Source organism: Mobula birostris, chromosome 6 (genome assembly GCF_030028105.1).
Source record: "Mobula birostris isolate sMobBir1 chromosome 6, sMobBir1.hap1, whole genome shotgun sequence".
Lineage (NCBI taxonomy): Eukaryota > Metazoa > Chordata > Chondrichthyes > Myliobatiformes > Myliobatidae > Mobula > Mobula birostris.
The window spans coordinates 181,178,500-181,203,113 of NC_092375.1; the positions used below are offsets into that span (position 1 = coordinate 181,178,500).

The following is a 24,614-nucleotide window of genomic DNA, read 5'->3' on the forward strand; positions in this document are numbered from 1 at the left end:
GGGCTGCCGACCGATACCGAACTGCGAAGCATGCAGGTGTGCAGCGGTAGCCAGGAGGTACACAGCACATCTTTAAGAAAAAAGCCGAAACAAACATGCTAATTAATTAGGTGCCGCCCGACACGTAATTGTCGGCCCAGATCAGTGCCGATTTCCGATTGCGTCGTCTCTGATCTGGGCCGACAATTATGTGTCGGCGGTACCTAATTAATTAGCATGTTTACTTCAGCTTTTTTCTTAAAGATGTGCTGTGTGCCTCCCGGCTACTGTTCCATTCTCCGTGAATCAGTATCTGTCCATGGTCTGGGGGTTGGGGTGGTGGGACACTGGGGTGTCATCTCGTCGTCTGTTTCCATTAAGGCAGGCAGCTCATCTTCTCCTATGACTGCTCGCCTCGATGTCGAAGGCCGAGGTTCGTCGTCTGCTGTGGCTGATGTGGAAGGCTTGCTTGACTGCTGAGCCTCGCGCATTTTTCTATCACACAGTTCTTTGTAAGGAATCAAACCATCCTGCAAATATCCCCTAAACCGACGTACCCTTTCAAAATTAAAGTCGTACTTTATCATTACTCAATCGATTTCGATTGTTATCCTTTTTCCTTCCAATTGCATCAGCTCTTCATCTGTCAGTTCTTGATCATGGGATGCCAAAACCTCTTCAACATCATGTTCGTCATCTTCCACAAGCCAAACTCACTTTGTCCTTACTTCGTTCACCATGATCGAAAAGCTTAATTATGTCTAGTTTTACGCTAAGTGTAACACCCTTATAAGTTCTTTTAGACTTTTCCGATACCATAGAACTCATCTTGCAAACGGCTGCTCACAGGCACGTGTTAAAGCAATGCCGTTCTGAATCCGGGGAGAGCGGCTGCTCGGGGCGCACGCTGCCTTTTATCACGTGCTGATTTTTTTTCGTAACAGTGAAAACACCTTCTGAAAGCGAAAACAGGGTACTAATGTAGGTCTTTCATAACAGTGAGGTTTTGTAAAGCAAACGTTCGAAAAGCGGGGAACACCTGTATAGTTTCTGTAAATCTTCAGCAAAACTTATCCATTGAAATTATTGATCTTTTTAATCTTACATAGCAATGATTTTCTAGGGGTTTAGCAGTACAAATTTGTGTAAATGTCATATTGTATTTCTTGTGGGAAGATGGGGGAAACAAAGCAAGCTGCTGGAGGCAAAAGAAACTACAGGTGTTGTAACATGGAATAGCAGTCTGTCGGAGGGAATCAGTGGGTTCAAAGTTCAAAGTACATTTACTATCATGTATGTATGAGGGGTGATGATAAGTTTGTGGCCTAAGGTAGGAGTCAATTTTAGAAAACTTAGCACATTTATTTTTCAACATAGTCCCCTCCAACATTTACACACTTAGTCCAGCAGTCGTGGAGCATACGGATCTTGGACCTCCAGAAACTGTCCACAGCAGGGGTGATTGATAAGTTTGTGGCCTAAGGTAGGAGGTGAGTTATACAGCTCTCATTATATGCACATGCAGTTCAACTCTTTGAGTGATTATGCAGAAAGTAACGCATGAGGGATGATTGATAAATTCGTGGCCTAAGGTAGAAGGAGATGAGTTATTAACTTCAAACTTTCTGCATAATCACTCAAAGAGTTGAACTGCACGTGCATATAATGAGAGGTGTATAACTCATGCCCTTCTACCTTAGGCCACGAACTTATCAATCACCGCTGCTGTGGACACTTTCTGGAGGTCCAAGATCCGTATGCTCCACGACCGCTGGACTAAGTGTGTAAATATAGGAGGGGACTATGTTGAAAAATAAATGTAAACTGACTCCTTCTACATTAGGCCACAAACTTATCAATCACCCCTCGTCTGTAGCATACAACCCTGAATCTTCCCACAGCTAGGCATCAAACAAAGGAAACCATGGAACCCATGCAAAGGAGAACATCAACCACCAACATCCCAGCCCATGTGCAAAAAAACCAAATCACACAAATGGCAAAAATGAGAGTAAAAACACAATATAAAACACAAAGTTAAAAGGGTTGAGCAGCTGAGCAAGATACATATTCCAGTTCTCAAGACAACAAAGATTTTTTTTTAACCTTTGACTAATGAACTTCATAATTAAATCCAGAAATTATTAGCAACACACACAAAACACAAAATGCTGGAAGAACTCAGCGGGCAAGGCTGCATCTATGGAAAAGAGTAAACAACCGCTGTTTCAAGCCAAGACCCCTCATCACGGCTGGAAAAAAATGTGAGAATTTAGATCAAGAAGGTGGGGGGAGAGGAGAAAGAAGTACGTGTTAGGTGATAGGCGAAACCAGGAGAGGGAGTGGATGAAGTAATGGGTTGGAAAACTGATAGACAAAAGAGATAAAGGGCTGTGGAAGGGGATATCTGATAGGAGAGGACAGAAGACCTTGGAGAAAGGGAAAGGGGAGGAACACCAGAGGGAGGTGACGACAGGAACGGAGATGAGGTGAGAGGGAAATGGGAATGGGAATTGGAATTGTGAAGGGGGAGGGGCAATTACTGGAAGTTCAAGAAATCGATGTTTTTGCCATCTTGCCCAGATGGAATAAGGTGTTTTTCCACCAACCTGAATGTGGCCTCATTGTGGCAGTAGAGGAGGCCATGGACTGATATGTCAGAATGGGAATGGGAAGTAGAATTGGTGGCCACCAGAAGATCCCGCTTTTCCTGGCAGATGGAGCGTAGGTGCGCGGCCAGAAATTACTACTTACTTTTGATGTTTCTTGGACAGGTACTGGTAAACAGTCCCTGGATTTGCCACACCTTTCATAGCTTGCTTGGGAAGTTCAATAAAGTAGGAAGATGGCATCTTTGCATGATAATGTGTCTCCTCATCACAGGAAACCACGCCAGGATACGTCATCATCAGTCGTGCTGCGAGATTTACTTTCCGACCAATAACTTTTTCATGAAAAGAGATACAAATTGGTAAATTGATAAATCAAATTTTAAGTGTTGCACATACCAAAGCACAGTGAAGAACTTAGTTTTGCATGCCATTAATAGAGTTCACTTCACCACGTCACCCCAGGGAAGACTGTGATGAGTTCCCCCAGAGTTTTCTGTTTGTTGTCTGTGATTATACCGGCTGCTTTACCTAGACAGTGTGAAGAATAGACAGGCCCATAGAGGTGGTTAGTTTTCATGAGTTGCTGAATAGCATCCACAACTCTCTGCAGTTCCTTGTGGTCTCGTGCACAGCACTTGCCATACAAAGCTGTAATGAATTCTTTTGTTGTTTTCCCTTGTACAATCTCAATGCACTGATCTGATGAAATGGCCTGTATGGATGGCATGAAATTTTAGCACATGACAATACACCAGTTTAATGTTATCTAAGTCCTCCTTAGCAAAATCTGCAAGACCTCACCCTCTGCACTAGAAATGACGTGCTCCTCTTTCTCTTGTCTAGGCTGCAGACCACTCATATAATACAAAATTTAATAGAATGTCTGTGCTGTTCCTTTACGTACAATATTAGTGTCCGTGAGTACGAATTGGAAGAACACGTACTCTTGGCATACACTGTAGACATCTTTATCCCTCTGTATTTCACTATATCAACACTGTATCATAGTCATACAAACATTGAGCAGTACAGCACAGAAACAAGCCCTTTGGCCCCTTTAGTATGTGCTGAATCATTAACCTTACTAATTCCATCATCCTGCACCCGGACTATAGTCCCTCATCCCCTCTCATCCAGGTACCTATCCAAATTTCTCTTAAATGTTGAAATCGACTCTGCATCCACCACTTGCATTGGCAGCTTGTCCCACACTCTAACCACCCTCTGAAAGAAGAGGTTCCCTCTCATGTTCCCCTTAAACATTCACTTTTCACCCTTAACCCATGACCTCTGGTTGTAGTTCCACTCAACCTGTGGAAAAAGCCTGCTTGCATTTACCCTATCTATATCCCTCATAATTTTGTATACCTCAACATAATATTCCTTCTCCTGACGAAGGGTTTCAGCATGAAATATCAACTGTTTACTTTTTTCCATAGATGACGCCTGGTCTGCAGAGCTCCTCCAGCATTTTGCGTGCGTCGCTAAGAATGCTGTGGACTCAATCCGAGATGTCCCCCTGGCACACGGGAGGCAGCATACGACCTGGGAATCTCATTGTCATCCAAACAGCCTCCTTTCTGTGCCCCTAACCAATGGAATCCCCTATCACTACAGCCCACCTCTTCTTCTCCCTTCCTTTCTGAGCCAGAGCATGACTTATTGCCAAAGATTTGACTACTGTGGCTTTCCTCTGCTAGGGCATTCCACCCTCCTCCTCCCTCCCCCCGACAGTATCCAATGCAGCATATCCATTGTTGAGGGGAATGGACACAGAGGTACTTTGCACTGACTGCCTATTCCCTTTCCCCTTCCTGACAGTCACCCAGTTACCAGCGTCCAGCACCTTGGGTGTGATTACCTCCCTGTATGTCCCGTCCATCAAGCCCTCAGCCTTCCAAATGGTCTGAAGTTCATCCAGTTCCAGCTCCACCATATTAACACAGTTTGTTAGAAGCTGCAGCTGGCTGCACTTTGTGCAGGTGTAGAAGACAAGGAAGTTTCCCTGCCTTCCCGCACTGCACAAGAGGAGCAGTCCACTACCTTGCCTGGCACTTCCACTTCTATAAATGTTCAATAAGAAACAAAGAATAAATAACAAAGAAAAACTACCTATGGCCTTTGCCTCTCCTTGCCGAAGCCTTAACTCCCCACTCTAACACTGGCCCACTCACACCTAACTTCTTCTTATTACACGTTTGTAGACCTTTTCAAGTACCTAATCACGTGCAATCCAATGTCTCCTTGAAGACTGTGGCACACAAAATGTGCTGACTGACCCCGTTCGCTTCTTTTAAACTCTCTATCCATCTACACAACCTAATGTCGCTTCGGGGTCTGTGGCGTGCAACATGTATCATTTATCATGTATTCCTTTGCATTGTTTGCCTTCCCCACATGCATTAACTCACACTTCTCTAGAGCAAATCCTATCTGCCACTCCCTGTGCCCAGAGCAGAGAACGAATCTACAGGTGACTGCTGCATTAACAGGATGAAGGAAATTTGCCCTTACAGAATTCAAGTGTGTGTGTGTGTGCGTGCACGTGTAAATAAACACAAAGTGAGAAAGATACAATAAATTTTGTCTCGATTTACACTTTTCAATTCATATTTCCTGATGCATGTCCAGATAGAATCACGGGATATTTTAGTGCAATACAGTCAATTTAATTTTTTAACATAGGATAATCTGTTTTACATTTAGATGTGGGATTACAATATTTAAAATAAAGTATAAACAAAATGTACATCATTTAGATAACATTTTATATGAATTTTCTGTTTACCTGTATACTCATGACGTAGAGGATGACCAACTACGCCACAGAATAAAGGACCACTTGCTACACCAATAGATGCTACACTGAAATATGAGAAAATAATAGTCTTAGAGTTGTACTCCACAAATCAGGTCCTTCTGCCCACATCCATGCTGATTTTTCCTCTTTGCACTGGAACATAGAACAGTACAGCACAGGAACAGACCTTTTGGCCCACTATGTTGTGCTGTACCAAATAAATTAGTAATCAAATGGCCAATTAAACTAATCCCTTATGCCTGCAATGTCCATATCCCTCCATTTTCCTCGCATTCATGTGCCTATCTAAATATCTCTTAAAAGTCCCTAATATATCTACATCTACCATTACCCCAGGCAGTGCATTCTAGACACCCATCACTCTTCTAAAAAAAAAATTGCCCCTCACATCTCCTTTAAATTTACTAAGTCTCAACTTAAATGGATGTTCTCTGGTATTAGAACTTTCAACCTTGGGAAAAAAGATCATGCCTGTCTAATCTACCTATGCCTCTCATAATCCTATAAACCTCTATTAGATCTCCCCTCAGTCTCTGCAGCTCGAGAGAAAACAAACCAGGTTTGCCCAACCTCTCATTATAGTACATGTCCTCCTTTTCAGCTAGGGCCCTGGTAAATCGCTTCTGCACCTTCTCCAAAGCCTCAACATTCCGTCTTTCATGGGGTGACCAGAACTGTATGAAATACTGACAAGCGTGCTATAAAGTTGCAACACAACTTCCTGAAGAAGTCAATTCCTCGACTAATGAAGGTAAGCACACCACATGCCTTCTTAAGCACCATATTAACCAGTGCAGTCACTTTCAGGGAGCTGTGAACTTGGACCCCAAGATCTCTCTGCTCAGCACCACTGATAAGGACCTCTTTACATTTGGTCTACCAAGCAGCAACACTTCTCATTTGGCCAGATTAAACTCCATATGCTATTTCTCTGCCCATGTCTGCAACTGATCCACTGTATTCTTTGCCAGTCATCTGGGTAATCCACAACACCACCAATCTTCGAAACATCAGCAAACTTACCAGCCCACCCATCTATATTTTCCTCCAGGTCATTCGCATACATCACATCTTAAAATATATGAAGTTAGGTAAATCTCTAAAGGCTGATTTATACTTGTGCGTACTAGCTTATGCTGCAGCCTACGCAAGTGGGCTATGCTGTCTTGAGCATTTATACTTGTGTGTTGGTGTGTCTGCAATTCACCGCCAAAACGCCAGTTGGCAGTGGGGTTTCTATGCCACTGTGTTGAATTTCTTCATGTTGAAACTCAACACAAAGAAACTCAAACTTCAAACAATGGCGACTGAAACTGAAGGAGGATGAATTTTCTGTGCCTGTCCGGCCACTGAGAGCCATGGACAAGGAAATGTATTTCAAATATTTTCAGATGTCGGCAGGTAGATTTGATGATTTGGTTCATCGTCTCCAACCATTTATTTCACATCAGTGTACGCACAGTATACTCAGAGAATGGCAATCACCATTCGAGTTTTAGCTTCAGCTGGAAGTCAACAGGCTGTAGCAGCTAGCTACAAACTGGTGTCAAGCACAGGTTCCTCCATGATTTCAGAGGTCTGTAAAGCTTTATGGAAAGCATTGCAGCCAGAGCTCCTTCCCTGCCCTTCAGTCACCCAATGGCAAGCTATTGCAGCGTATGAGGAAATGCAATGCTACCAAGCAGACCAATCACAGTTGTTGTCGTCTGCGTCGCCGTGACACGTAGTTACATTTTAGGAGAGGTGCACGTTAGGCTACGGCGTAGGGTTCGGCGTAGATACTGCATAGGGTTTGTGGCTACACCGTACCTACGGTGTACATTTAATGCACAAGTATAAATCAGCCTTAAGGCTTGTTCAGGTATGCCTAAAAGCACCATTAAAGTTAAAAATGAAATATCAGGAATGCTGGATGAAATACAGTATATGCATTATAATTTCCACTGAGTGAAGTGTCAGAAGACTGAAAGGTGGCTAATATGCCTTTCTGGAGCACTGGAGACTAAGGAGAGATCTGATGGAGGTTTATAAGATTATGAGAGGCATAGATAGAGTGGACGGAGTATATCTGTTTCCCAGGATTGAAATGTCTAATAACCAGAGGGCATCTATAGAGGTGGGTAAATTCAAGAGGGATGTGAGGGGCAAGTCATTTTTACTCAGGGTCATGGATCCTGGAATGCACCACTCAGTATGGAGACAGAAACAAATACATTACAGGCACATGGATGTGAGGAGATGGAAGGATTATGGACATGGTGTAGGTAGAAGGGATCAATGCTGGGGTGCTTTTGATTTTCTTTGTAGCTGGTTCAGCACAACATCGTGGGTCGAATGGCCTGTTCCTGTGGTGCACTGTTCATGTTCTTTGTTTATTTCAGAAGGACTGCAAAGGAAAGCCTGGGAACAATAGACCAGTAAGTCCAACATCTATGGTAAGCACTGTACGTTACTAGAAGACAATGCGAGGAAAAGATATACAGCTGTCCCCTGCTTTTCAAACGTTCGCTTTACGAAACCTCACTGTTACGAAAGACCTACATTAGTACCCTGTTTTTGCTAACAGAAGGTGTTATCACTGTTACGAGAAAATCAGCATGCGATAAAAGGCAGCACGCGCCCCGAGCAGGCGCTCTCCCCCAGATTCGGAACGGCATTCTCACCGGCATTGCTTAAACACGTGCCTGTGAGCAGCCGTTAGCAAGATGAGTTCTAAGGTCTCAGAGAAGCCTAAAAAAGCTTGTAAGGGTGTTACACTTAGTGTAAAACTAGACATATTTAAGCGTTTTGATCGTGGTGAGCCAAGTAAGGACAAAGTGAGTTTGGCTTGTGGAAGTTGACGAAGATGATGTTGAAGAGGTTTTGGCATCCCATGACCAAGAACTGATAGATGAAGAGCTGATGTAATTGGAAGAGGAAAGGATAACAATCGAAACCGAATAAGTAATGATAAAGTACGACTTTAATTTTGAAATGGTACGTCAGTTTAGGGCATATTTGCAGGATGGTTTGAGTGCTTACAAAGAACTGTATGATCTAAAAATGCGCGAGGCTAAGCAGTCAAGCAAGCCTTCCACATCAGCCACAGCAGACGACGAACCTCCACCTTCGACATCAAGGCAGGCAGAGATAGAAGATGACCTGCCTACCCTCATGGGAACAGACGACGATGAGATGACACCCCAGTGTCCCACCACCCCAACCCCCAGGCCGCGGACAGGTACCGATTCGCGGAGAATGCAGTGGTAGCTGGGAGGCAAGTAATTAATTAGCATGTTTATTTCGGCTTTTTTCTTAAAGATGTGCTGGGTGCGTCCCGGCCACCGCTGTACCCCTGCATGCTTCGCGGATCGGTATCGGTCGGCGACCTGGAGGGTGGGGACCACTGCACCACCCCAACCTCCAACAACTCAGCCTAACACACCATCATCATTGTGCTCTGCGCTGTCTTCCTGATTCCCGTAAGTGATACCACACTGTACATACATTATTTCTACTTTATATCGGCTATGTATTTTTACGTGTTATTTGGTATGATTTGGCAGCTTCATAGCTTAAAAGTTACTGGAGAGCACTTGCGCGTGTTTCTGCTAAGAGCGCTTGTGTGATTTTCGCTACGGAGAACAGTTCAGGCAATGATTGTGGAAAGGTATTTCTACTTTACATAGGCTGTGCATTTATCATATCATTCCTGCTTTTACTATATGTTACCATTATTTTAGGTTTTATGTGTTATTTGGCATGACTTGGTAGGTTATTTTTGGGTCTGCGAACACTCACAGAATTTTCCCATATAAATAAATGGTAATTGCTTCTTCGCTTTACGACATTCCGGCTTACGAACCGTTTCATAGGAATGCTCTACCTTCGGATGGCGGGGGAAACCTGTACATGCATTTGGACTGAGAGGGGCTAATCAAGGATAGACACAGTGGCTTTGTGTGTGGGAAAACATGAATTAGATTGAAATTTTTGAAGTAGTAATTAAAAGGTTGAGGATGGCAGGGTAGCAGACATGGTTCATGTGGACTTTAGTGAGATCTTTGATATGGTTCCATGATAGGTTGTCATGAGAGGTTAGATCACATGAGATCCAAAGACAGCTAGCTAATTGGATATAGAATTGGCTTGATGGTTGGAAGCAAATAGATGGTGATGTTGTGAGCCCCGTGACTAAGTGGCGTTCCCCAGGAATTAGTTCAAAATCTATTGCTATTTGTCATCTTATATTAATGATTGGATGAGAAATTACAAGGCACGGTTAGAAAATTTGCACTTGACGCTAAAATAGGTGGTGTCGTCAACAGTGAAGATTTGCACAAGGATTTTGATCAGCAGAGCAAGTGGGTTATGGAATGCCAAACAGAATCTAACTTGGATGTTGCAATTTGGGAAGACAAATGAGGACAGAATTTTCACATGAAATGTCAGACGCTCGTGAGTGTTGTAGAACAGAGAGAGCTAGGAGTGCAAGTACACGGTTCTCAATGTGGCAGGACGGTAGCCAGGGTAGTGGAGAAGTCTTTTGGCATGCTGGCCTTCATCAGTCATGGCATTGAGCATAGAAGTTGGGATGTTATTTTGCAGTTGAAAAAGTATTGGGAAAGCTGCATTTGGAATACTGTGTTCAAATTTCACCACCCTGATTTAGGAAAGATGACTTAAAGCTGGAGAGAGTGCAGAGGAGATTAAGGAGAAGGTTGCTGGGTCTCAAGGGACCGAATAATGCAGAGAGGTTGAGCTGGTTGTGACTTTTGCACTAGAGTGTAGGAAAATGAGGAGTGATGCTTTGAGGGGGGGGGAGAGGGGGAGAGGGGGAGAGGGGGAGAGGGGGAGAGGGGGAGAGGGGGAGAGGGGGAGAGGGGGAGAGGGGGAGAGGGGGAGAGGGGGAGAGGGGGAGAGGGGGAGAGGGGGAGAGGGGGAGAGGGGGAGAGGGGGAGAGGGGGAGAGGGGGAGAGGGGGAGAGGGGGAGAGGGGGAGAGGGGGAGAGGGGGAGAGGGGGAGAGGGGGAGAGAGGGAGAGGGGGAGAGAGGGAGAGAGGGAGAGAGGGAGAGAGGGAGAGAGGGAGAGAGATATCCTGTGGTATGTCAAATTGTTGGATGAACGATTAGTTTTTGCTGAACTGCAGATCATGGTCTTTGCTGTTGTATGCTTGGTGGGTGAGGGTGCTGATTTTTTTTGTAGGTGGGTGGGTGTAGAGAAGGGCTGTTGCTTTGCTGCTGCATGTGCGTGGGGAGTGGAGGGGGGGGCTTTGGGACTCTAAAGTTTCAACTGCCATTCATTCTTTGGGTCACTCCTCTATTTTCGCAGATGTCCGCGAAGAACAAGAATTTCAGGATGTACATTGTATTAATTTCTCTGATATTAAATGGAACTATTGAACCATCTTGGTTAATGAAGACCAGAGGGGCTGAAGGGTGTTTCCATGCTGTATGACTCTCCAACTCCACCACCCCGACCATACCCCTGCACAAAACAGCTACCTAAGCACCTTGCACTGTTAATTTGAGTCAATATTGATAGAGTTCAAATCCCCCACAATAACCTTATTGGTGTTGCACCTTTCTGCAATTTAATACCTATTCCTCTGGATCTCACTGACTTTTGGAATCCCAGTAAAGCTACTCATCCTCATCATCACGACGTGCCGTGTCGTGTCACGTGGGTGATCACAGTCCTTCGACCACGACTGTTCTTGGCAAATTCTATAGAAGTGCTTTGCCACTGCCTTCTTCTAGGCAGTGTCTTCATAAGGTGGGTGACCCCAGCTATTATCAATACTCTTCAGAGATTGTCTGCCTGGTGTCAGAGGTCACATAAGCAGGACTAGTGATGTGCACCAGCTGCTCATATGACCATCCACTACCTGCTCCCATGACTTCACGTGACCCTGATCAGCGGGATAAGCAGGCTCTACACCTTGCCCAAGGGTGACCTACAGGTTAGCTAAGCGAATGAGAGCCTGATATCTCTCCACTCCACCACCCACGGTAGAGCTACTACCCCTCTCTTATTCCCAAGTTCTACCCATGTAGCCTCATTGGATGATCCCTTCAGGATATCCTCTATAAGAATTGCTATGATATTCTTTGTAATGAGTAGTCTTCTTGTATTCTCAATCGTCTCCCCCGAAATCCTAATGTTATTCCTAAGATTTCTAAAACCCTGCTGTCATGTCTGAAACATCAGAGGCTTGCTCCCACGATTGCAATAATATCCTCATTTCAAGTGCTGAATCATACTCTACGCTGAAAGTAAGACCCTAAGACAAAGGAGCAGAAGTCGGCCATTCGGCCCATCAAGTCTGCTCCGCCATTTTATCATGAGCTGATCCATTCTCCTATTTAGTCCCACTCCCCCGCCTTCTCACCATAACCTTTGATGCCCTGGCTATTCAGATACATATCAATCTCTGCCTTAAATACACCCAATGACTTGGCCTCCACTGCTGCCCGTGGCAACAAATTCCATAGATTCACCACCTTCTGACTAAAAAAATTTCTTCGCATCTCTGTTCTGAATGGGCGCCCTTCAATCCTTAAGTCATGCCCTCTCGTACTAGACTCCCCCATCATGGGAAACAACTTTGCCACATCCACTCTGTCCATGCCTTTCAACATTCGAAATGCTTCTATGAGGTCTCCCCTCATTCTTCTAAACTCCAAGGAATACAGTCCAAGAGCGGACAAACGTTCCTCATACGTTAACCCTCTCATTCCTGGAATCATTCTAGTGAATCTTCTCTGTACCCTCTCCAACGTCAGCACATCCTTTCTTAAATAAGGAGACCAAAACTGTCCACAGTACTCCAAGTGAGGTCTCACCAGCGCCTTACAGAGCCCCAACATCACATCCCTGCTCCTATACTCTATTCTTCTAGAAATGAATGCCAACATTGCATTCGCCTTCTTCACCACCGACTCAACCTGGACGTTAACCTTAAGGGTATCCTGTACGAGGACTCCCAAGTCCCATTGCATCTCAGAACTTTGAATTCTTTCCCCATTTAAATAATAGTCTGCCCATTTATTCCTTCTGCCAAAGTGCATAACCATACACTTTCCAACATTGTACTGCATTTGCCACTTCTTTGCCCATTCTTCCAATCTATCCAAGTCTCTCTGCAGACTCTCCGTTTCCTCAGCACTACCAGCCCCTCCACCTATCTTCGTATCGTCAGCAAACTTAGCCACAAAGCCATCTATTCCATAATCCAAATCATTGATGTACAATGTAAAAAGAAGCAGCCCCAACACTGATCCCTGTGGAACACCACTGGTAACGGGCAGCCAACCAGAATAGGATCCTTTATTCCCACTCTCTTTTTCCTGCCAATCAGCCAACGCTCTATCCATGCATGTAACTTCCTCGTAATTCCATGGGCTCTTATCTTGTTAAGTAGCCTCATGTGTGGCACCTTGTCAAAGGCCTTCTGAAAATCCAAGTATACAACATCCACTGCATCTCCCTTCTCTAGCCTACTTGTAATTTCCTCAAAAAATTGTAATTGGTTTGTCAGGTAGGATTTTCCTTTAAGGAATCCATGCTAAGTTCTGCCTATCTTGTCATATGCCTCCAGGTACTCTGTGACCTCATCCTTGACAATCAACTCCAACAACTTCCCAACCACCGACGTCAAGCTAACAGGTCTATAATTTCCTTTTTGCTTCCTTGCCCCCTTCTTAAATAGCAGAGTGACATTTGCAATCTTCCAGTCCTCCGGAACCATGCCAGAATCTATCGACTTTTGAAAGATCATTGCTAATGCCTCCGCAATCTCCACAGCTACTTCCTTCAGAACACAAGGGTGCATTCCATCTGGTCCAGGAGATTTATCTACCTTTAGACTATTCAGCTTCCTGAGTAATTTCTCTGTTGTAATTGTGACTGCGCACACTTCTCTTCCCTGCCACCCTTGAGTGGCCGGTATACTGCTGATGTCTTCCTCAGTGAAGACTGATGCAAAATACTCGTTCAGTTCCTCCGCCACCTCCTTATCTCCCATTACAATTTCTCCAGCATCATTTTCTATCGGTCCTATATCTGCTCTCACCTGTCTTTTACTCTTTATATACTTGATAAAGCTTTCAGTATACTCCTTGATATTATTTGCTAGCTTCCTTTCATAGTTAACCTTTTCCCTCTTAATGACCTTCTTAGTTTCCTTTTGTAAGCTTTTAAAAACTTCCCAATCCTCTGTCTTCCCACTAATTTTTGCTTCCTTGTATGCCCTCCCTTTTGCTTTAACTTTGGCTTTGACTTCTCTTGTCAACCACGGTTGCATCCTTTTTCCATTCGAAAATTTCTTCTTTTTTGGAATATACCTGTCTTGCACCTTCCTCACTTCTCGCATAAACTCCAGCCACTGCTGCTCTGCCGTCTTTCTCACCAGTGTCCCTTTCCAGTCAACTTTGGCCAGTTCCTCTCTCAAGCCACTGTAATTTCCTTTACTCCACTGAAATACCTGCACATCAGATTTTGGCTTCCCTTTTTCAAATTTCACAGTGAACTCAATTATGTTATGATCACTGCCTCCTAAGGGTTCCTTCACCTCAATCTCTCTAATCACCTCCGGTTCATTACACAACACCCAATCCAGTACAGCCGATCCCCTACTGGGCTCAACAACAAGCTGTTCTAAAAAGCCAACTCGCAGACATTCTACAAATTCTCTCTCTTGAGATCCAGTGCCGACCTGATTTTCCCAATCCACTCGCATGTTAAAATCCCCCACAATTATCATAACACTGCCCTTCTGATAAGCCTTTTCTATTTCCTGTTGTAATTTGTAGTCCACATCACTGCAGCTGTTTGGAGGCCTGTATAACTGCCATCAGGGTCCTTTTACCCCTGCGATTTCTGAGCTCAACCCATAAAGATTCTGCACTTTCCGATCCCATATCACCTCTTTCTAATGATTTAATATCATTTCTTACCAATAAAGCCACGCCTCCCCCTCTGCCTACCTTCCTATCCTTCCGATACACCGTGTATCCTTGGACGTTCAGCTCCCAGAGACATGCATCCTTTAGCCAGGTCTCAGTGATGGCCACAATATCATACCTGCCAATCTGTAGCTGTACGACAAGATCATCCACCTTATTCCTTATGCTGTGTGCATTTAAGTATAACACCTTAAGACCAGTATTTGGTACATTTCACTTTAATTTCACTGCAACTTTATTGCACTGCAACTCATCCTAATGGCTACAAATTTGCCCCATCACCTGCCTGTCTTTCCTGACATCTTTACTGCTCACTATCTTAGATTTATTTCTGTTTTCCCCTTCCTCCACTCTATCATTCCGGTTCCCATCCCCCTGCCAAATTAGCTTAAACCCTCCCTAACAGCTCTATTAAACTTTCCCGCCAGGATATTGGTCCACTTCGGGTTCAGGTGTAACCTGTCCATTTTGAACAGGTCATACTTACCCCAGAAGAGATCCCAATGATCCAAGAATCTGAAGCCCTGCCCCCTGCACCAGTCTCTCAGCCATGCATTCATCTGCCTGATCCTACTATTCTTGCCCTCGCTGGCACGTGGCACAGGTAGCAATCCCGAGATTACTACCCGGGAGATCCTGCTTCTCAGCTTCCTTCCTAACTCCTGGAAATCTCTCTTCAGGACCTCCTCCTTTGTCATATCTATGTCGTTGGTACCAACATGTACCAAGACAACTGGCTGCTCACTCTCCCCCTTCAGAATATTCAGGACCCGATCCGAGACATCCCCGTACCCTGGCACCTGGGAGGCAACACACCATGCGGGTATCTCTGTCAGGCTCACCGAATCTCCTGTCCGTTCCCCTGACTATGGAATCCCCTACAACTACCGCATTCCTCTTCTCCCTCCTTCTCTCCTGCACAACAGCGCCAGGCTCAGTGCCAGAGACCCTGTCACCGTGGGCGTCCCCCGTCAGGTCATCCCCCTCAACAGCATCCAGAACAAGATATTTGTTGCTGAGGGGGACAGCCACAGGGGTGCTCTCCACTATCCGGGCATTTCCCTTCCCTCTCTTGACAGTGTCCCGGTTTTCTGACCCTTGTAGCCTAGGGATGACTACCTCCCTGTAGCTCCTGTCTATCACCTCTTCACTTTCCCTGATAAGCAGTAGGTCATCAAGCTGCAGCTCCAGGTCCCTAACACGGTCTCTGAGGAGCTGCATCTCGGTGCACCTGGCGCAGATGTGGCCATCAGGGAGGCTGGAGGTCTCCCAGGATTCCCACATCGGACACCGTGAACAAAGCACTAACCCTGCAGGCACGCTATCTAATTCTACAGGAATGAAACAGAAAAAAAAGCAAATGCATTTGAGCCTGACAGCCCTCCCATGCTCCCTAACACACCTTTGGCTGATGAACTTGTTTGATTCTTCCGATCAGCAAGGCGCTGAGCTGCATTGCCCGTCAAGGTCCTGGCTCAGACATAGCTGTCTTTTTAGGTTTGTAGGGATACTTTTGTGGATAACGTGACAAGTTTGGGGTCAGGATAGTGTTTTGAGACAGAGATAGGGCAAGTTAGAGGTCAGGCACAGGAAATGAAGAGGCAGAGGTCGGAGCTGGTGTTTGTAGTCCAGTACCGAACAGTCGAAGGCCAGTTGTAATGGAGGTTAGGTAGGCAGAGTCTGAGGACAGAGACCAGGTTGGCAAACCCTGGGTTGGAGGCCCATGCAGGCAGAAGGCACAAGGACTGCTCTTCCCTCAGGTCAGTGAGTTCTTGAGGTCAGAGGGTGAGGCCCGAAGGTCAAAGAATCAGTCCTGTAGCTGAGACCTGAAGGCCAAAATCACAACCGATATCCAGAGGGGTCAGTGAAGTCTGCAGGTAAATGCCCAAAGGTCAATGTCTGAAGTTGGTGAGTCCACAGGTAAGGGTCCAAAGGTTTAAGTCCCTGGGTCAGCTTGTCTGGTCAGAGACCTGAAATCTGCACATCTGTGAGACTAGGGCGGGGACTGAACATTGGAGGGCTGAGAATGTGGGTCTGAGAGTAAAGGGCAAGGAATGAAGGCCCAGAGGTGGCTTGTCCTGGGTTTGAAGGCCTGTCTGTGGGTGGGGAAAAAGACTTGTTTTACTGATGTTTTGTTTGTGTTCTTGCTGCTGCTTGCATTGTTCTGCTGAACACTGTGGGACTGCTAATTTCGTGCCAGAATGTGTAGCTGCACTCGCCAGCATATCCTGAGGTGTATTGCGCTATATGTTTCAATGTACACATGATAAATGAATCTGTACTTAAATCTGATTCATCTCCAACTTCTCGCCACCGACTGCACTATTACTATGCCTGCACCTCACTGATACTGATTATCATAAATTAACAAAATTTGCAGCTGGAATCTTTTCTAATACATCTACTCAATTTAAATGCTTACCTGACATATCTCAGTTTATCACAGAATTCACTAACGTTGTGTGCGCACTGCAAAGCGTTTCCACATTCATCTTCTCCTTTGTCACCAGGAAGACCAAAAACACAAAGAAAAGTACATCCCTGAAAAAAATAACACCGATGTTAGAGACACAAATGTTGCCCTTGCATTTAAACACATTTTTAACAACTGACCTGCACTGGAGAACGGCTTTTGAAGAAATATATTGAGGTTCATGAGGTTACTGAGATAAATACGGATTTTAAACACTCCCAACAATAACTCATTGCCCATCTCTGTCCTGAGTAAAACATTAACATGCAAATTATAAATCACAACACGGTTGCTATTGCAGAAAGTCAATGCACAGAAAGAATTCCAATTAGTTTGCTTTGATGGTGTGATTGTGAAAGGTACTAAAGGCTTTTTCATTTACTCAAGCAGTGTCTACACACCGGATGAGCTGGATATTTGTTTAAATTTTTCATGCCAAAACAGTTTCTCTGCAAGAGAATTTTGGGTGAGCTTTGATCATCTGCTTACTTTGGAAGATGATAGGTGAAGCCAGGTGGGTGGGCTAGAGAATGGCTGGAGAAGAAAGAATCTGATAGGAGAGGACAGCAGACCCTAGGAGAATGGGAAGGAAGAGGGAACCCAGGGGGGTTAAGTAATAGGCAGTGAAAACTGAACTTCCAAAGGGAAAAGTTAAATTTCTTCAGGGTATTTTCTGGGGTCAACTATTTCAGGTAAAAATGGGACAAGTATCTTGACAAACTGAAGATTATTGTCTATCTGTCATACCACTGTATGTTTTATTTATTAAGTTGTGAGGGACACACTTCGCAGTATTACCCATTATTTTAAGGAAAATTGCAGGTATTAGTGCCATCTGGTGGTTATTTTGTTCAACAATTTTTCAACTTTTTGTTCAGATTGTGCCCTTTCTTGTAATGAAAAATGCTTAACTAATGCTTTCCGTGGGAATGATGTCTCTAATGCTCTGTGATAGTGAGGTTGCTGCAAATATGTTCCTCATTCCATCTATTCGTACATGTACTCACGCAAACAACAAACAAAACTTTGACTTGACTTACTTTGTCAAACATAAAGACCTTATTTATTCTGCCCTGATAATTTCTGAATTCATTGTTAATTCTAGTACAACAAGCCTGAATGGATTGGCATTGATGATTCATGGTTGCATTCTCCACAAGCTGCAGGTTCACAAACACGACGGTCGCTGGTCGCATTTCGGACAAATATTCCAAAGGGACCGCATCATCAATCTAAGTCAAAATCAGAATCAGGTTTAATATCACCGGTATATGCTGTGAAACTGATTGTCATTGCAGCAGGAATACAATGCAATACATCAATCATAATAATACAAAACATGAATTACAGTACATATTTTAAACAGTTAAATTAAATAAGTAGTACAAAAGTAAAAATAAAAAGTAGTGAGGTAGTGTTCATGGGTTTAATATCCATTAAGAAATTGGATAGCAGAGGGGAAGCTGTTCCTGAATCACTGAATGTGTACCTTCAGGCTCCTGTACCTCTTCCCTGATGGCAGCAATGAGAACAGGGCATGTCCTTGGTAGTGGGAGTCCTTCATGATGGATGCCGCCTTTTTGAAACATCGCTCCTTGAAGATGTCCCAGATACTACAGAGGCTGGTGCACATGATGGAGCTGGTTTAAGTTTACAATGTTTTTCAGCTTATTTTGATCCTGTGTAGTGGTCCCCACCCCCACCCCAACACCAGATGGTGATGCAGCCAGTTAGAATACTCTCCACAGTACATCAGTAGAAATTTGAGTGTACTTGGTGACATACCAAATCTCCTCAAACTCCGAGTGAAATATAGCCACTGCCATGCCTTCTTTGTAACTGCATTGCTATGTTGGGCCCAGGATAGATCCACAGAGATATTGACACCCAGTAGCTTGAAATTCCTACTCTTTCCACTTCTGATCCCGCTATGAAGATCGGCAGGTATCCCTCATTTAACCCTTTCTGAAGTCCACTATCAGTTCTTTTGTCTTACTGATGTTGAGTGTAGGGTTATTGCTGTGACATCACCTTAGTAGCTGGTAGATCTCACTCCTGTACGCCTTCTCGTCACCAGTTGAAATTTTGCCAACAATAGTTGAGTCATCAGCAAATCTATGGATGGTATTTGAGTTGTGGCTAGTCACACAATTATAGGTGTAGAGACAGTGGAGCAGTGGGCTAAATTAATCTAAATTTTAAAAAAAGAAATTCTCACAGCAATGTGATGTAAAGCATTTTTATATTAAGTAGTTTTTATTTTGAAAGCATGGTAAATAGATTATTTGATGAATGCCATTTACATGAGCTTTCAGATATAATATTTGAGTCTTGCTCCTATATCTAGGAAATGTGGTGAAAAATCTTCCTCAGATGCATTAATCTAACCCTTCCTATCCATGTACCTATTCAAATATTGTTTAAACATCGCAATTGTCCTCGTTCCAGCACCGCCTTTACAACTGTTTTGTATATCCATCATTCTCTATGTGGAAAATATTTCCCCTCTCACCTAAAAGCTATGCCTAAATTTTAGACTCACATAGCCTGGGAGGAAGACTGACTAAATACCCGAATCATACCCCTCATTGTTTTATAAACCTCCATAAGATCAACCCTTAATCCCCTCCACACCCAGGCTATCCAGGGTCTGCCTGGTCGGCTGAGTTCCTCCAGCATTTTGTGTGTGTTGTTTGGATTTTCAGCATCTGCAGATTTTCTCCTGCTTGGCAACCTAACCAGTGTGCCCTTATGACCTAACCCCTCCAATTCCACCAACATCCTTCCGCATGCTCTCTAGCTGAGGGCTCCATGGTTTTCCTTGTTTCGTGGCTGTCTGTGGGGAAATTCAAGTCTCAGGGTTGTATACTGCATACATACTTTGATGACAAATGTACTTTGAAACTTTGAGTCATCTACTGTTTTCCCTGAACATTGAAGAATAAAAACATCCTGGCAATTTTTATGGTTATGTGCAAGAGTCTTTAAAATCATTTAACAAGTAAAATATCTACTTTTTGTGGTTAGCAAAGTGGGTGTTGAATATTTCATTGACTTCACTTTGGGCTCTGGAACAACAAGCTCCCTATGCTGAAAACCCAAGGACAAATTTGCCAGCTTTCAGGCAGCTGTTCCCAAGCAATGTCTGGACCAAAGCTAAAAGTGTGCAAACATTCTCATTTTCTAGTTAACTGACATGTTTAATAATAGCAATGGCCACATACTATTGCTAAATACACCTCAGATGTTTAGCAGTTGTAATATTTAAAATTTTAAGCATATTTACTATCAAAGTATGAACGCAATATACAACCTTGAGATTCATCTGCTTACAGGCAGCCACAAAACAAAGAAACCCAATGATACCCATTAAAAAGAGAAGTCTGTCCCAATGTGCAGAGAGAGAAAAGAAAGTAAATCATGCAAACAATAAAAGAAAGCAAATAGCATTCAGAACTGAAGGTTTACGAAAGGCACACAACCTGGCATCGCTGCAGCCAGAGCAGGCAACACAGCCTCAATTCAGCGCAGAGCTGAGTAAACGTCATGAAATGAATAAAGTGTTATTCGTAAAGTATTTAGTAGTTTTGTTTGCCACTGATAAGTAGTCACTTGGCTTCACCAGCAGCATCCCAAACCTACATTACTATATATAAGCCTAGACCCATTATTGTCATGTGCCATCCTGATTAGCGTAGGGGTAAGTGTCATGTAGTAATGTACTATCTCCAGGAGGACCACAAACTTTTTCTAGTGGTTTGCAGGCTTGCGTGCCTCAATGACCCAGAGAGCTATGTTGGCTGGAGTTAGGGCTTTAATTCTTTGGCGCTTTAGGATGGTCACCCATGCCAAATAGATCAAAGGGTAGAGGCCAGACTAAGTGTGGTCCACTGGTCAACCAGGTTCATGGGCTCAGCTCAGGGCTAACAACCCTGACTGCCAAAACAAAATTGTTGCAGAAACAGCAATGAAGAATCCTTCTACATCTGAGTGCAATGGTATTCCTGAATCTCCATCCGGGACTTGCATGACTGACCGTAGTGAAAACCGAGAGGAAGCCCTGAATACTGCCACAGATGGAGGGCCTTCATCACTGCCTCAAATGCCAGCGATATAATGGGTAGTAAGAGGAGGAAGTAATATACTCAGAAGGTTTGTAATTCAAGTAAACACAACGGAATTACTTATATCAAAAACACAATAGAATTTCAAACAATATTTATATTCACACAAAGCTGAAACAACTTTTCACAACTACACGTATACATTAGGAACCCATCAGATGCCAAACACCTTAAGATGATAATACATTGAGGATCAGACATGAAAAATCCTTTGATAAATAAAAAATGATTACATTTCATACCTTTAGTAAAACTGTTTTCAGGAGATATTTACGGAGAACTGCTTCGAGTTGTGGATTTGGCAATAATCTTGCTGTTTTCCTTATTGCCTCTGAAAATGAATCTAAAGTCAGTTTTTTATGGCCATGTGACAGGTGGTCAATAATGAAAACTCAGCAATAAAATTAATGTACCTTTACTCACACCAACTTCTTGAAATTCCAAATGAGTTCCATGCTTATTTACATACTTTTCAACTGAAAATTGAGGATCTCTTTTAATGTATCTCACCTGTATTGTAAAACATATTCTAAAAAATAAATGTATAATTTGTTTTGTGATAAACAATAAATGACTTTCTATAAAGTTAGAATTGTTGTGTCAATGGGAGTAGTCAATTTAAAGGGATCAGCATGGACTAGATGGGCCAAAGGGTCTGCTTCTGCGCTGTATTTTTCTTTGATTCTATATTGCCAACATCATTATTGCTGAGCTTATCCTTAACAGGTATAAACAATACAAATCTTTATCAATGTGAAAATTTAAATAATAAACTTTTGGATATAACAGTAAAAATGTCAGCACTGGAAATGGAACTAACAATTATCTCATTCGTTTAATTCAGAAATCATATTTAACAATTTACAATAAAAGAAAATATATCTGCAAATACGGACCACCTCATCTAGTCTACCATCAAAAATGGATGGGAAAACAGAAATTATTGCAATACAAGTTTCAAAAGTTACTAGGAACAATTTATTCATTTGAAAAATAATATCTATTTCAAACATATAACAAATATTAATGAACAATGATACCAAGGTCAATAACAAGGACAAACACAAAAAATGAAAAATATTGGATTTACCCTTACAGCTCTTTCATTTTCTATCTTTTCAACAACAAGATTGCTTCTGTCACACAGTTCCCATGCATTTGGGGATAAAATAACAGTATTGGCTGAAGCAAGTCCCTCAGCTTTCCGGACCTCATCTATCGCTCGACCAATTAATGCATAATAACGAGATTCCTCATCTCCCATTACCACTTTGGACAGTTTCCCTGCCGAAATACCTGTAAAGAAAGTGTCCAGTGAATTACGAACTTAAATTTATCATCAATGCTTTACAATTTGCTAACATTGCGATAATGACTTATTTCTCTCCTTTACTATTAATAACAACAGGGCATCCTTAAATTCGCAAAATTAAAGCGTCTCACATATCCACACCATTTATATATACTTTGTAGTGCAGAGTCCATCTCCTGGAGGTAATCTCCTGTTACCAGAGTACAGTGGTCTTCTCCTCCTCTCTGTGTTTCCCAGATACATGTTTTTCAGTAAGCAGTCCTGGGGGCACCACAGAAATATGTCATGTGTTTCTCTCTTTTCACTTTCTGCCTTCCAATTAATTAGATTTAGATCCCTCATGCTTGTGTTTGTGTGTTTTTGCTTCCTATTTTATGTGTCCTATAGTACCGTACAAAGAATTTTAAAAAAGAGACACAATAAGATTCTACGAAATAATAAATCCTCATTAAAATAAGGCTGGTGTAATGATACATAAAAAATAAGTAATGTAACAAAATGCTGGAGGAACTCAGCATGTTAGGTAGTATCTACAGAAATGAATAAAGAGTTGACGTTTCGGGCAAGAACCTTCTTGGGACTGTGAAGGAAGGGGGAAGATGCAAAAATAAAAAGGTAGGGGGAGGGGAAGGGGGATAGCTGGAAGGTGATAGGTGAAGCCAGGTGGGTGGGAAAGGATGGAATCTGACAGGAGAGGAGCGTGGACCATCGGAGAAGAGGAAGCTGGAGGGGAAGCAGGGGGAGATGTTAGATGGGTGAGAAGACGTAAAAGGCAGAGTGGGGAATAGAGGAAGGAGGGGAGAACCTTTTTTTTTTTACCAGAAGGAGAAATTGATATTCATGTTATCGAGTTGGAGGCCACCCAGATGGAATGCAAGGTGTTGCTCCTCCACCCAGAGGGTGGCCTCATCTTGGCACAAGAGCAAGTATAATAACACATAATGTAAAATATGCTCAATGTTATAGCTGCCTAAGAGTCATGCGTTAAACCTTTAAGGTAATTACTGGAAAGAATACAGTAGAAGCCACAAGGCAATTGAGGTAGAGCTAATATAGATTTTAGGAAGTGAATAATCATTACACATTTGGGGGACTTACTATGGATCACTGAATAGTAAAAATGAATGGAGAAATATGTTGATGAATGTGTCCTACATAGATTCATGGCTTCCAAATAGCTTTTTCCAGTATGGAAGACAGGAATGAGTTAAAATGTCACAAGGTTTGTCAAAAACCTCATCATTGACAAAAAAGGTATTCATTCATTCATTATGTGCCATGTCATATGATGTGGGTGATCATGGTCTTTCCATCACCATAATTGTTCTTAGCAAATTTTCTACAGAAATAGCTTGCTGTTGCCTTCTTCTGGGCAGTGTCTTTACAAGATGGGCGATCCCAGCCATTATCAATGCTCTTCAGAGACTGTCTGCCTGGCGTCAGTGGTCACGTAACCAGGACTTGTGACATGCACCACTTCCTCCTGTGGCTTCATGTGACACTGATCGTGGGTGGGGGGGGGGGGTGGAAGTTAAGCAGGTGCTACACCTTGCTTAAGGGTGACCTGTAGGCAAGCAGAGGGAAGAAGCGCCTTACACCTCCTTTGGTAGAGATGTATCTTCACATCACCAATAAAAATAAGTATTAGCAAGTTATTAGTTGTTCATTAAATAATAATTGCTAAAACATAACTATTCATCTGATCTAGTAATGATATGATGCTCAAATTTATTCTCTTATGATTCAATTATCACATTAGCACAAAATTATACTTAGTAATAAATCAGGTTTACTAGTAAAAGATACACTAACAGTATAAACAAATGTTCAACTTTCACTGTAAAGCATACATCATTAAAATTAGAATTTAACATTAAATGGCAAGTTTTAATAATTAGCAATTACCTATTTTTACTCGGAGTTTCACTCCCACTTCAGTTTCCCTATTGTCACATTTATCTTGGATATTCAGACTACATTTTACAGCCAGTGTGAGTATTTGACTCAGGGCTTTCCTGCTTTCTCTCCACAATGCCAGCAGTGCATCACCTGTGAGGAAACAAAATGATCATACTCACACTAAAACTAGTGCCATCCAAAATAAGCTCAAGTTACAAATTTATGTTAATTTGCAATTTCTTACCTGCATAGTTTACAATATCTCCTCCTGCTTGAAGAATATCTAAAAGACGTTGGGAAAAATAAAAATTATTTGTAATTATTACTTAGGTGAGAATAAAATTAAACAGCCACATCACCACACTGTTCCTTCCTTACGGAATGGTAGCGTAGTGGTCCGCAAAACGGTTTACAGCGCCAGTGACCCAAGTTCAATTTCTGTTGCTGTC

General features: G+C 42.9%; 1 protein-coding gene across 1 annotated transcript in view; it reads right to left on the reverse strand.

Moving 5' to 3' along the window:
• Positions 1-24,614, reverse strand: part of LOC140198770 (adenylate cyclase type 10-like) — a 124,929-nt gene that overhangs the window by 89,693 nt on the left and 10,622 nt on the right. The window contains exons 3-12 of the mRNA XM_072259779.1: positions 24,410-24,448; positions 24,172-24,315; positions 22,045-22,250; positions 21,368-21,464; positions 21,197-21,285; positions 17,871-18,062; positions 16,780-16,898; positions 5,380-5,456; positions 2,734-2,923; positions 866-935 (exon numbers count right to left, since the gene is read on the reverse strand). Of these exons, the coding sequence (XP_072115880.1) occupies positions 866-935; positions 2,734-2,923; positions 5,380-5,456; positions 16,780-16,898; positions 17,871-18,062; positions 21,197-21,285; positions 21,368-21,464; positions 22,045-22,250; positions 24,172-24,315; positions 24,410-24,448 (1,223 nt within the window). The remainder of the gene's footprint in view (positions 1-865; positions 936-2,733; positions 2,924-5,379; positions 5,457-16,779; positions 16,899-17,870; positions 18,063-21,196; positions 21,286-21,367; positions 21,465-22,044; positions 22,251-24,171; positions 24,316-24,409; positions 24,449-24,614) is intronic.